General features: G+C 33.3%; 1 protein-coding gene across 5 annotated transcripts; it reads right to left on the reverse strand.

Annotated features, from left to right (window-relative positions):
* Positions 1–1,277: 1,277 nt before the first annotated feature.
* LOC107644347 (VIN3-like protein 1) lies at positions 1,278–9,562 on the reverse strand. 5 transcript variants are annotated; one of them, XR_015883750.1, is made up of 6 exons: positions 9,227–9,541; positions 8,867–8,947; positions 3,696–4,322; positions 2,972–3,282; positions 1,605–2,860; positions 1,278–1,500 (listed from the first exon to the last, which is right to left on the reverse strand). XR_015883750.1 is itself a non-coding variant. In XM_088488998.1 (4 exons), the coding sequence occupies exons 2-4, from the start codon at positions 4,142–4,144 to the stop codon at positions 1,668–1,670; spliced, it is 1,953 nt and encodes a 650-aa protein (XP_088345124.1). In that variant the 5' UTR covers positions 4,145–4,322; positions 9,227–9,562; the 3' UTR covers positions 1,278–1,667. The 5 variants fall into 5 exon arrangements, 1 of the variants encoding a protein (XP_088345124.1); XR_015883749.1 differs by lacking the exon at positions 8,867–8,947 and having other exon boundaries at positions 1,611–2,860; positions 9,227–9,562; XR_015883748.1 differs by lacking the exon at positions 8,867–8,947 and having other exon boundaries at positions 9,227–9,562.
* Between the last annotated feature and the right edge of the window lie 2,903 nt (positions 9,563–12,465).

A 12,465-nucleotide genomic window follows, 5' to 3' on the forward strand; every position in this document is an offset into this window, starting at 1 on the left:
GACTATAAATTGTTGTTTGGGCTTGAATATGGATTTGGATCTCAAAACTCAAAAGTCCGTTCATGTTGGCAGTTGGTTTATAAATATTCACCAAACAAAAGAAATTCTTCATTCAAGCCAAGAAACGTCCAAGTGGATGAAATTATGAACCAAACACACCCTGATCTCTTGTAAAATCTAAACAATCAAATTCACCCTGACAGCATGGTTCAGGAAAGTTTACTTTTTCCACACTGCTAGTCTTAAGGTAATTTGTAAACAATGTCCTAAAATAAAATCATTCTTCTTTGACCGTCCATGCAAAAGAGAAAAAGCTAGACATGATTAAAGATGTTAGTAATAAGAGAAAATCCACAATCATGCAATTATGCAAACTTTGTTTTAAGAATCACCATAGACTTTAGCGTAGTGACAGTTCATTTGTCTCCTGAGCAATCATATTTGGATTTAAAACTTGATTGAAATCAAGTAGTAAATAGAAATCCTTAAAAGTATTATGTGTAAATACGTAATATGCGTGAGTTTGTAATATTGTCATGTCTAGAATTTAGAGTGTCTAACTCATCTAACAAAAAAAATATCATACTATGTGTATAACAAAAATCAATCTTTCATATAAAATATATATTAAAATATAAAACATATATTAAAAATATTTAAAACAATATATATATAATAACTAATGTAATATCCAACTTTTTTATCCTAATTTAATATCTAACTTTTTGTATCCACATGTATTTCTTATGAAAAAGTATATGGTACTAATATATTATTTGTCAACTTATTGTCAATAATAATTAATTATTATATTTTAAATACATGTATAAAGAGATACATCCAGAAAATATATCTATAAAGACACTTCTATTAAACACGGTCATAAAAAAATCATTTTTATTAGACACATTTACAAAGACACTTCCATTAAACACAGTCATAAACAAGAGTTGGCAGCAGTTGGCAAAAATGCTGTTGGTATTGATTTTTTATTCACCTACCTATAACAGATTATCATGTTGAGGTTATAACTCAAAGCTTGTAAGTTAATTATTTACGAAGACTGCCATATTTATTATTATTGTTGTCGTTATTATTATGTAACTCAAAGACTTTTTGCTTGAGTGAATTTACATTAGGGTTAAAGAACCCTTAAATATCCTATGATGATAACCAAGGTCGACCAAGGCTTCACACTAGTTAGGGTATAGACCTACATTGATTAAAAAAGAGAACCCGCATAAAGTAACGAAAAATGAAGCTTGAAGCAGAAATTAAATCAGCAATCACATCTTGTCGCTCCATCAAATGAACGTAATTGAAAAATGAGAAAGAAAAAGAAAGTATCAACACTAATAATATCTTGCTGATTAAATAAATTCATAGTTTTAAAAATAATTGCAATAAATTGAGCAAATAGCAAAATGCCTCCTAAGACCTAACATCCTTAAATCTTCACTTCCAAGGATCATCCCTCCAAGGAAAAATGTGTTACTGCCTCTGCAATAATCATCAATGCAAATCCCTTTAGCAGGACAAAGAAACATCAATGTCCCCAATAATAACAATAATGAATCACTTAGAAGGTGAGCAATAAAAAATGCCTGTACAAGGTGATCTTGTCACTGTAAAATGGTAAGAGCCTTGAAGGAAGCAAATCCACACCCTTAATTTGATCCCACAGCTTTGTTACACAACCCATTTCTTGCCCTCTTGATTGATATAATATCGGAGAATGAGTCGACGAGTTGCCCGGCCAAACTACTCGGATCATCTATCAGAGTCTGAATGAACGTGTTAACCACCCTACGTTCTTGCTCCGTCGACCTCAAACTGAACCATGTCAGCAACTTCAACCGAAACTCCTGTTTAATATGACCCTGGCATTCTAGCCAACGAATCACTTTCACACAATATTCGAAGTTCTCGTCCAATGAGAACGAACCATCCGGTATGTGTAAAGGAGATCCATTCATCAGAGTGCTGTCACAATCATGCGCCTCTTCGTTCGAGCTTGCTAACCTTTTCTTGCATGCATCTACGCGAGAGTCAACAGCCGGGACTTCTCCGGTCGGCCCTTGTGTCCAGATTTGGGAATCACCACTACCATCCGACCCTGCCAAACAGTTTTTTTCGAGATCATGAGAGGCTGCATCGTCGTCTGGCTCAACTGCCTGCTGCAAAGTGCAACCATTATCTTCGTCCCTGGAAGACTCGAAAGGAGGTGTAAGTTCTTCATTTAAATCAGGCACCGAAGCAACATTTAAATCGAGGCCTCGTGAAACGGAAGGGAACCGCTCTTCTAGATTGCGAGGCACAATCATTTCTCTTTGTGCACAGCAATTTCTCAAGTCCGCTCCGCAAAACCCCTCCAAGCAACCTTGTTCTTGAGCCCAGGCAAGATGCAAAAGTTTTCCAAGGTCTCGAACTTTAAATCCAGAGTCAGACATTGAAGAACTCGGCTCCGTTTTGGATCCAAAAGAATTGTCTCCAGTTTGAAGGCTCTCCTTCTTGCGGCCGATGGCAACCGATGAAGACGGACTTTTTTCCAATATCTCTATGCTCTTGGTGAAACACTTGGCCTCAGAATGACCTAAATCGCCCTTGTCGGTATAAGATATAATCCTAAAAGTATATTCTGTGCATGGCTGGAGATCAGATATCAAAATCCTCCTCTGAGCTTTCGGAAAGACACAAACAGGATCTTTTGTGTGTGATTCCTCCCTACTCTTGTAATACCAGAGCTTGTAACCCTTAATTTCCTCGGAAGACGCATTTGATATTCCAATCAAAATTATTTTGACTGATGAAGCTGTTACCTCTTCGAAAACAAACTTGCAGGCCGCGGGAAGGGAGCCCTCTGCAAGTTAAATACAGTCATTGTCAACAGTATAATTGAAATTGTTTGGGCCAAAAAACAAAAGGATAAGAAAGGAAGAAACCATAAATAAAAGAAGGCAATAATTCCAACCTCCGGATTCTGGATTTGAACTGGGAACAGTGGCCAACCATTCATCGGCTTTCCCAATAGCAAGAGAGCAGAGTTTCTGTACATCACCGGCAATAGGGAGTCTGCTGACAATGCCGCGTGCCATCTTGGAAGAAACCCCATTAACTGGACCAACTTCCGTTTCTAATTTAGCCTTCGCCTCTTGTACAATTTCATGAAGTTGTTTAAATCTCAAACTTCCATTCAGAAGCCTGAAGCTCAAATATATCCGGTAACACAGCACATCTAAACGCCGAGCATCTTTTGCTATATTTAGCTGCTTCTTCCAACATCTGCCATTATTAAACATGAACATCAACACAATGCTGCAAACTTAGCCACCGACGTAAGTGTTGAAAGAGAAGTAACACAAAAATTTATACACCACAACAATTTGTTTCACTACAAAAATTCAAGGAGCCAGGGAAAGGCCATAATGGAATTAATTAATCATGGAAAAGACACATCAAAGATCCAAAAACTATAGTAGTTGAAAGTTTGCTTATTGTTGCAAGAAAATGATGGACAGAAGGGGATGTAAGCATGAGAAAATTCTATTTCCAGTATTATATGCAATCAGAATGCACATCAATAAACTTTTTGCCACTGAAACAAAGAAATTGGAAATGATTCATCAAAAACCTCCGCATATGAACGAATAGTAGGTGAGGTCATGTAATGTAGTCGGTGAAAAGAAATTACTCACCCAAGTATCCCGGTAACTTTGCCGCAGGATGCACAACAATAACTGCCATCTAGTTGCATCAGTTGGCCATGATCAACTACTCCCACTTTTTCATGCTGAAGAGCACACTCGATGTGGCAAGACATACCACAGGAGTCCCCTTGGGCTGAGTCGGATGTGCAAACCAACCAAAGACTAGGGTCCTTGTTATCATCGAAAAGGTGGCAAATACAGCAAGAACATCTTCTACAAAATGTATCATCTTTAGACAGAACTGCTCTACAAGCCGAATTCTTACAGATCCACGAGTCAGAATGTCCAAAATCAGAAGGCAGGTCGGAGGTTGGAATGAATCGAGTAGGGTTTTCACCCTTTCGATGTTGTTTCCTTGAAGGCTGATTGCTGGGAGCAGAATATTTTTTCGAATCCTGTTTCTTGGAAATCTTGCTAGTTGACTTTGTTTCTGTCATCCTGATCTTTGTAGAACTGTTCTTTTTGTCCTTATCAAAGGACGTTCTCAGAAGTTCTTTCCTAGGACCAGATTTCAGGAATTCCGGAAGGAGTTCTGAATTTTTCGAACCACCTTCAGAATTGACATTTTTTTGGGATTACTTTGCACACTGGATGACTGGCCTTGAACACCAGAGCCTGAACAGATAACACGGCAACAAAAGCAAAGTAAGTCCTGTGAAGACAGAAAGGAAGTTCGACTAACTAAAACAGTAACAGTGAAAGAGACAGATAAATGCCAATTAACTAGAGAGAAATATCGAAGATATTGATAAGATTCATGAAACAAATATAAAGTTCAAATTCAACCATTGACATGACTAGAATGGCAATCAGAGTGTAGTTCAAGCTTTGAAAGCCGGGGCAACCTAGATCATTTACAACATAGTCAATTTCATTTGCTTTTATAAGTAATGTCAAAAGCGCTTATATTTAACAACTTAAACTAAGATTGTTACTCTCCACACATATGATCTAATTCTCACTCCTAATACAAATTTTTCCATCGAGCCTTGTTCTATGCATTAAGGGGCAATTTCTACAACACTTGCACTAGATATATGATCTAATGGGAAGTATAGCCTCACACATCGGTTAGGGTCATTTCGTCACAAAAAATTGTCAAAATGAGTCCAAAGATAACACAACAATCTATGTCTCTATGGTAAGATAAATACACTCATAGAATTTGATCACGTGTGGTGAATCACAACCAATTGAACAAGAAGTATAAGCCTAACATTAGAACAAAATCATTTGTCTGTTAAAACATTCCTCCTTGGCTCTTTGCATTGACAGAAGTGATGTTAAATCAAATATTTACCTTCTATTTAGGAACATTCAAAATCTCCAAACATCAATGTTGAAATTATTATTATGCTAATACCATCCTAAATAAGGAAATGAAAGAAATAAGCATTCAAGGGAGACAACAAGAACTAAAGAAAAATGTATTTAATAATGTAAGTTCAAGATGCACAACCGCCAAGAAAAAACCAAAAATCAAGTTGATCCAGGTGAAGAATTGCACATATGTTGAACAAACAACAGCTACCCTGAATCAGTTAAAATTTCAAAATGATCCCTAGCAATACACTCAGAAAATAAATATTATATCTTCTCACCAAACATGCAATGGTTCACATTGAAAACAGATGAAGCAGCAAAAGTATACACACATCAAATGCCTTCAAATAATTCAAATACCTAAAAGCCTAAAGTGTGGTTATATTACTAGAAAACATAGAGCAGGAAAGTGGATACCACATAAGCACCAGATCCTCCCCAAGGGTGAGAAGAGTCGGAAGAGAGATCTTGACAGAGTTTACCCTAGTGAAGCATTTCCAAAGTCACAATGGAGTAGCTACTCAAGGAGCATCGACGGCTAAAATGGCTGCTAGAGTTTAGAATAAGCATAACCCTTTTTATATACTAGATTCTATGGCTCTGTGCAGTTATAGGAGCACATGCTAAAAGCTTTGATTTCAAATTTAACACGCACATCTCAAATTATACCCATAAAGCATTTCAAATGTTTAAATGGAATGTATCTTTTTTATCAATCAAACGATTGGTCTAAAACTCCATGATCTTGATATTTCATGCAAGATATTTCTAACATTACTACTAATTAAGTACATAACCAAAATTTAAAATTTTCTTTGATGTTATACTATATCTTGCACGATTATCTTATCTTTCTAGTGAACGATGACAAATCAGTTTTTGCAATAATATGAACAACGATCATGATAAAAAATTCTAATTAAGAAAATTTAAGACCTGCTGGTAGATTTGTGAAGTTTGTGACCGATATTATTAGCTTAATATAGAAACAGCAGATACAGCTTGGCCATGCTAATCAAGGACAGGGAAATCATACACAAATACACCTTAATGCATTTTGGAAGAAATATTTGAAGAATGAATATGGTCTTTCAGAAGGTTCACAAAACAATCTTGCGTAATTGTGCAAAAATACTAAAAATCACTATTGATGAACTTTTAATACCAAAAAATTTATTTTTTATTTGGAAGCGAATAGGACAACTTAGGGTGAGTTTGGTTTGCGTTTTCATTTTCTATTTTTATTTTCAGTGTTTTTTGTTTTCACCTCCTGTTTTCTCTTTTATCTTCACAAAATTCTGAAAATGGAAAAAAAAAAACTGAATAAAAACAGAAAATGAAAATTTAAACCAAACACACCCTTAGACTGCAGAATTACCCTTTCTAGTTGCTATCAAGAAAATGATTAAATTCAATAATAAAACCCACCTCTAAACATTTATAACACCAAACAAAAAATAAAACATATACTTGAATTGGGCGATTACATGTCTTTTTGTATGAGCCATGCTCAACATATATTAGAAACACAAATCAATTCTTTAATGTTTCATATGGTGAAAACAGAACATCAATGGTAGGTCAACATTTATATCCATGAGCTTCAAAGGAAAAAACTAATGCATGTTAAAAGTCCAATCAAACCAAACAGGAAAGACCAAAGAAATATCCTATTGAAACCAAACTTCACATTTGGTTTTGTGGAAAATATTCATAACCTTGCTTAAATTGTTACAAACAAGTTGAAATGATTTGATTCTGCGTATTTCATTCTTATATTTTCCATAACAGGGTAGCGCTCGGGTTTTTTATGAGGTAATAAAACATTTCCGCGTTGCCAAAGACAAACAGCATTTTCTAATTTAATAGTGTATAACATTTTTCCAATTTAATAAATTTCCAAAACAATACCACCCCGTGGCAAATGAGATAATACAAAATAGTAAACATAATAGTTCAGTAATCATTAAAACCCAAAATGCTTATTCTGACATAACATTGATCCTTGACTAAAATTAGCCATACACTGGAATTTATCACAACCATTTACACGTACTACGGTATATCATGTCAATTATAGCATATAATTATAGCATATTATGTCACACCAGCCAAACAAATTTCATGTTTTGGCCAGCAAGAAGGAAACAAATCTTGATCAAGGAATAGGATACATGCAACATTAAAAGGAAAGAAACCATGAAACTGCAAAGTGAAATTATAAGAAACGAACAATACACCTTCCAAAACAAGTTTCAATAACTTATGCTATGAACTGAACTAAAACTGCATAAGAAAACTAAAACTTATACTATGATTAGTATTATTCTGAAACATGTAGTAGTAACACTATTGAAAACTGCTAAAAATGGCCATCTAGTATAGTGAAGAAAGGGATGCAACAATAGTGAAACTGGAGGAAAGGGAGTAAAATCTTTGTGATTTCACCCTCCTTCAGGTAAGTGCGTATTATTTACCGACAGAATGAAAGCAAACGAGTGACCATGCCAAGTTTCCGAGAGACCTAGCCCTTTACTAGTCTTAGTCTACTCCCCAACAATCTGAATTGCCCCTCAGCATTATCTCACTTCCAAATATACCTCCCCACCTCACCTATTGAACAGAATCACAGCATTTGAGCATCCCCCATGCTATCCTTCCCACATGGTAACGGGTAAGGGCATACTTCACCTAAGGTTAAGTTAAATGAGTTGGGACAATTTTACTATTATTCCTAGAAACATCCGCATCCGCATCCACAGCTAAGCCTTCTATTCCATTCACATCACGGCATCTAACGGAAACTGTCTAAGTAACTATAAAAATGGTCAATGCATGGCAAGAGAACTTTAAAATCATCTATGCAACTTCCAATTTCAGCTGGTATTCCACATGATGTCATGTTTCGACAGATGAACATACTATACATGATAAACTATTCTTCAGCTGGCACTCAGTAGTCAGAGCTACTTATAAAATAAAACGGTGAAGCAAATCGTTGCAACTACCAAAAGAGAAGGCTGAAGGACAAGCTCGAAAAGCTCACCTCTAGCAAGGAATTTATCTTCTAAATCCATTTGCACTCACTAAACAATATAACTGAATTGCCGTTTTCTGACAAGTAAAGAGAAAAAGCATGACAAGTGTGTCTACATTACTTGTGTAACAGCAAAGAAGGCCGCGCATGAATCACCGCTACACGTGAATCGTGAATCATACACGAACCAAAATAAGAAACTAAAAAGAACTTAATTATTTTTACACCAAAGAAAGCTAAAAGTTTTTAAGCAAAACTTTAACACAACTACCAGCTTGTTTAAGTAGGAATTCTAATACAAGATCAAGAACAAACAGCTAGCGGGCGATATGAACTCTCAAAAAATCTTTGGATTTTCCACAACTATTGATCTATCAGGGAGAAAACAATGGTTCATGTTCATATACAAAAATGCCACGATGTTGCGCATGAATTTAACACAAGAAACACACAAAATCACAATGCAGGCTAGAAAAACTATAAAGCACATGACACCAACAAGTATTAAATTGGTAAAAAATAAATAAATAAATAAACACAAAAAGGAAAAAATGCACAAACCACACTGCAATATTACCATATATCCTGCCCATTTAATTGTTAACCAACAATGCCTCATGCAAAATACCCAATTGAAAACACTACAACAAAAAGAACACACTTTTTTTTTCAATTATTTTCATTATACTTATTTTCAACATACATTCCAAGCCAAAAAAAAAAAAAAACAAGTGACATAAACGACAAAGCGAACATGAACAAAAAAAAGGAGCAGAGAAGCACAATAAAAAGCGCATACTTCACGATTTGACTTCTTTTCCCATACGCATTGCCGCATTAACAACAGTGTAAAGAGGGGGAAAAAATCAGACAAAGTCTTCTACAAAAAAACACATATAAATATCTTTTTACTGGTAATTTTATTTCACGAAAAATGAAAAGAGAAAATTACTACAAAATTTACAATAACCAGCTGAAATAATAATAGAAACAAATAAAAGCACGTAATTTTAAAAAAAATAATAATAGTAAATTAAAATCTGCACATACGAAAAGAAGAACGAATCTAAAAAAGGGATCCCGAAATAAAGTAAGGAATGAAGGAGTGGTTTTTGCGAAGTGGAGGAGGAAGGAGAAGAAGAAGAAGAGAATCACTGACCCTGTAAGTATGGTGAATGGGGAAATCAAGGGCTCTGGAACGAAAGAACCGAAATTTGGAGATGAATCTCGTTTTGGTTTCACAAAACACAAACTATGTTGTCGTTGTTGTTGTTGTTCGAGTTTCGTTCGTTGTTGTTAGTTTGTGACTTTGTGTTGCGTTGAAGAGAGAGAAAGAGAGAGTTGTTGTGAGAGTTGGTCACGTTAATAGAGAAAACAGGTGGGTGTGGAGGGGCACGCGCGCAGGGTGGCGCGTGAGGTAGGAGGTGGAAGTTTGAAGAGGTAGGCTAAGGTCTGAAGCAGTCTTTGTTTGTTTGGTTGGATCAGTGTTTTCTTTTCTCTTTACCTATACACTGTACTTGTTTTCATTCCCTTTTCAGGCTTCCAATTTACTTGGATGGACGTTATTGCCCCTCTGTTTAGGTCAGTGAAACTCAGATTTGAAGTTATTATAACCTTCTAATGTACGGTATTATTGAATTGGCGTGTTCGTTCTTCCGAAAGCCCATTTTTGCAAGAGTGAAAGGATAAGAGAATAATGTTTTTTTTTATATAATTTAAATAATAAATTAAAAATAGAATGTTAATTTTAATTTTAAAATTTAAATTTTGAATTTTAAATTAATTAAATTTATTTATATTTAATAGACCTAAAATATGTTATATTATTCATATTGTTTATAATTTTCATTGTCTACTTAATGAAATTGTTTTTAAAAATTGGATAAAATATGTTTTTAATTGAAATTTTGAAATATTTTTAATATTTTTTCTGTTAACAAATTTTAGTTTTATCCTACTATGTTAATTGCGCCTGCTAAAATAGTTTAACATTTGTTTTTAAGCAAACGTCAAAATCTAACCTTTCTAACATTTTTAAAAAGGTTCCGTTAAAAAATTAATTAGGGGTAAAGTCAACTCTAATTAATTAGTTAAAAAATAAATCTGTTAAAAAAATAATCTCTCACTATTTTAATTTTTTAAATTTTAAAATCAAAAATAAAAAAATTAGTTTATATTATAGTTAACTCTTTAAATTTTTTTTTCTAAAAATATTTTCATCACAATTTGATTTAATTAATTTTTAACTTCAGAACACATTCATACAAATAAAAAAATGGATATAATGCAAAATATAACGGAAAGACAGGCAAAAAATTTATTACCAAAAGTCGAGAAAAATAAACAACTTTATATCAAAAGAGTTTTTACTGTTAACTAAATAATTTTGGTATAACCAAATACTTCAAAGATCTAAAAAAAATTAATTGACCTATATTTATTAATCCTAACTCCCAATAAAATCCTTTATTTTATTTTATTCTCACAGAAAATTAATACTCCTTCTCATATTTATTAGTCATTAAAAAATTTTTATTTAATAAACAAATCAAACAATTCACATTTTTGATATATTCTACAAAAAAATAAATATATTTTACATAAATTTTAATAATAATAATAATAATAATAATAATAATAATAATAATAATAATAATAATAATAATAATAATAATAATAATCCAAAAATAGAAGGGGGGTATGGTAAAAGTTGAAACAGGGATTGGAAGGACAAAAATGTCCATTAGGATTTAGGATTTGGTGAAGATGGGAAATGAAGCAAGGAAGTGAGGAGAAAAAATGAGAGTGAGTGAATGGGTGAAGTGTGGGGCCTATAAATAGATTAGGATATGGTATTAGGGGGTGCCCTGCAATGCACTGCGCCTGCACCTAAATAAAAAGTACAAACAACCCCTCATTCATTGGTGCGTCAATTCACTCTCCTATCTACTGCGCCTGCGGACAACATTTTACCAAAAATTAATTATTTCATGGTACATTTTAATAACGCTGTAGTCATTTATTATTTTTTATATTTAAAAATTTAATTTTGAGGTAATAATATTTTAATTAATAATCTAATTATATTTGTTTATTTAAACAATTGTTAATATAAAAATAATTATTTTTATTTAAAAAAGATATATAATTAAATATACGTGTAAATTATTTATTATAATTAAACTTTATATTTAATACATTAAAATACAAAAAATATATTAAATATATAAAAAAATTTATAATTTTAATAGATATTTTTTATAATAATTATAAAATATACTTTTGAACACATATTAGTAAAAAATTTTTAAAAATTATGAAAAACATTACTTTTGAAAATTGAAGTATTTAAAAAATTACACTATTTTCAATAAGTTTACTTATGAAATTCGAATTTGTGCCCTATTCTTTGGGAGGATCAAGATGCTTATTAGTTATTATTGTGATCTAACATCTTAATAGTGCTCCTCCTTTTGAATTAATACTTAAATTGGTCCTAAAAATTATATTTGCACTTCAATTTAATCATCAAAATTTTAATGAATTGACATCGTATCCTTTATGATCTATATGATGTGGAGGAAGCGTACAAAATTTTGAATTATCAAAGGGTGGAGTTGCCGATTCGTTATCTTGGTATTCCTCTAGACGCAAATTCAAGGAAATTAAAAACATGCAAACCAATTACAAAAAAAAGGTGGAAGAGCGTTTGAATGGTACGGTGGGTGGAAGGAAAATTTTTTCTCTAAGGCGGGACGATTTGTTCTTAAATCGGTGGAAAATAACTTATCGATGCATTACTTGAGTCTCTTTGCAAGTGAAGTTGTTTAGGGGCAGGAACGATGGAAGTAAAGGAATGCTTGGGGTGGGTGACATGGTTCTTAAGAATGCGTCTCTTTTGCTTAAATGATTCGACAAGGAGGAGTGTCCTCTTTGGAAGAGAATTATTTGTGAAAAAGTTACAGCAAGATATGGATAAATATATCATATATGTGAACAAGAATCTGAAACCATTTATCACTTATTTTTCTCATGTCATGAGTGGATGTGGTCTAGATCTCTCAACAAATACTTTGAACTCTGGATGGGTGTCAAGATGTCAAAGTTTTCCAACAATAAATGGGCTACTATTTTCTTTGCTGTCTTATGGGCTGCATGTGATATGATTTTTAAGAAGGACAAGTTTGATAAGGATAAGCTGAAGCAACGTCGTATAAAATATCTCTTGAATGCGTGGAGATTATACAGGGAGGAGTCTAAAGCATCCCTAAGGAACTAATCCAGTTTCTAGTTGTTTATGCTTGCTGTCATCGTGCCATATGTCTTGTGATTCTCTTTGATTGTGTTTCTTGCCGTTGTTTTTTGCTTCTGTGAGACTTTTTCTTTTGGTTTGTGTCG

The sequence above is a fragment of the Arachis ipaensis genome, chromosome B5 (genome assembly GCF_059453495.1).
Source record: "Arachis ipaensis isolate K30076 ecotype BB chromosome B5, ASM5945349v1, whole genome shotgun sequence".
In the NCBI taxonomy this organism is placed as follows: domain Eukaryota; kingdom Viridiplantae; phylum Streptophyta; class Magnoliopsida; order Fabales; family Fabaceae; genus Arachis; species Arachis ipaensis.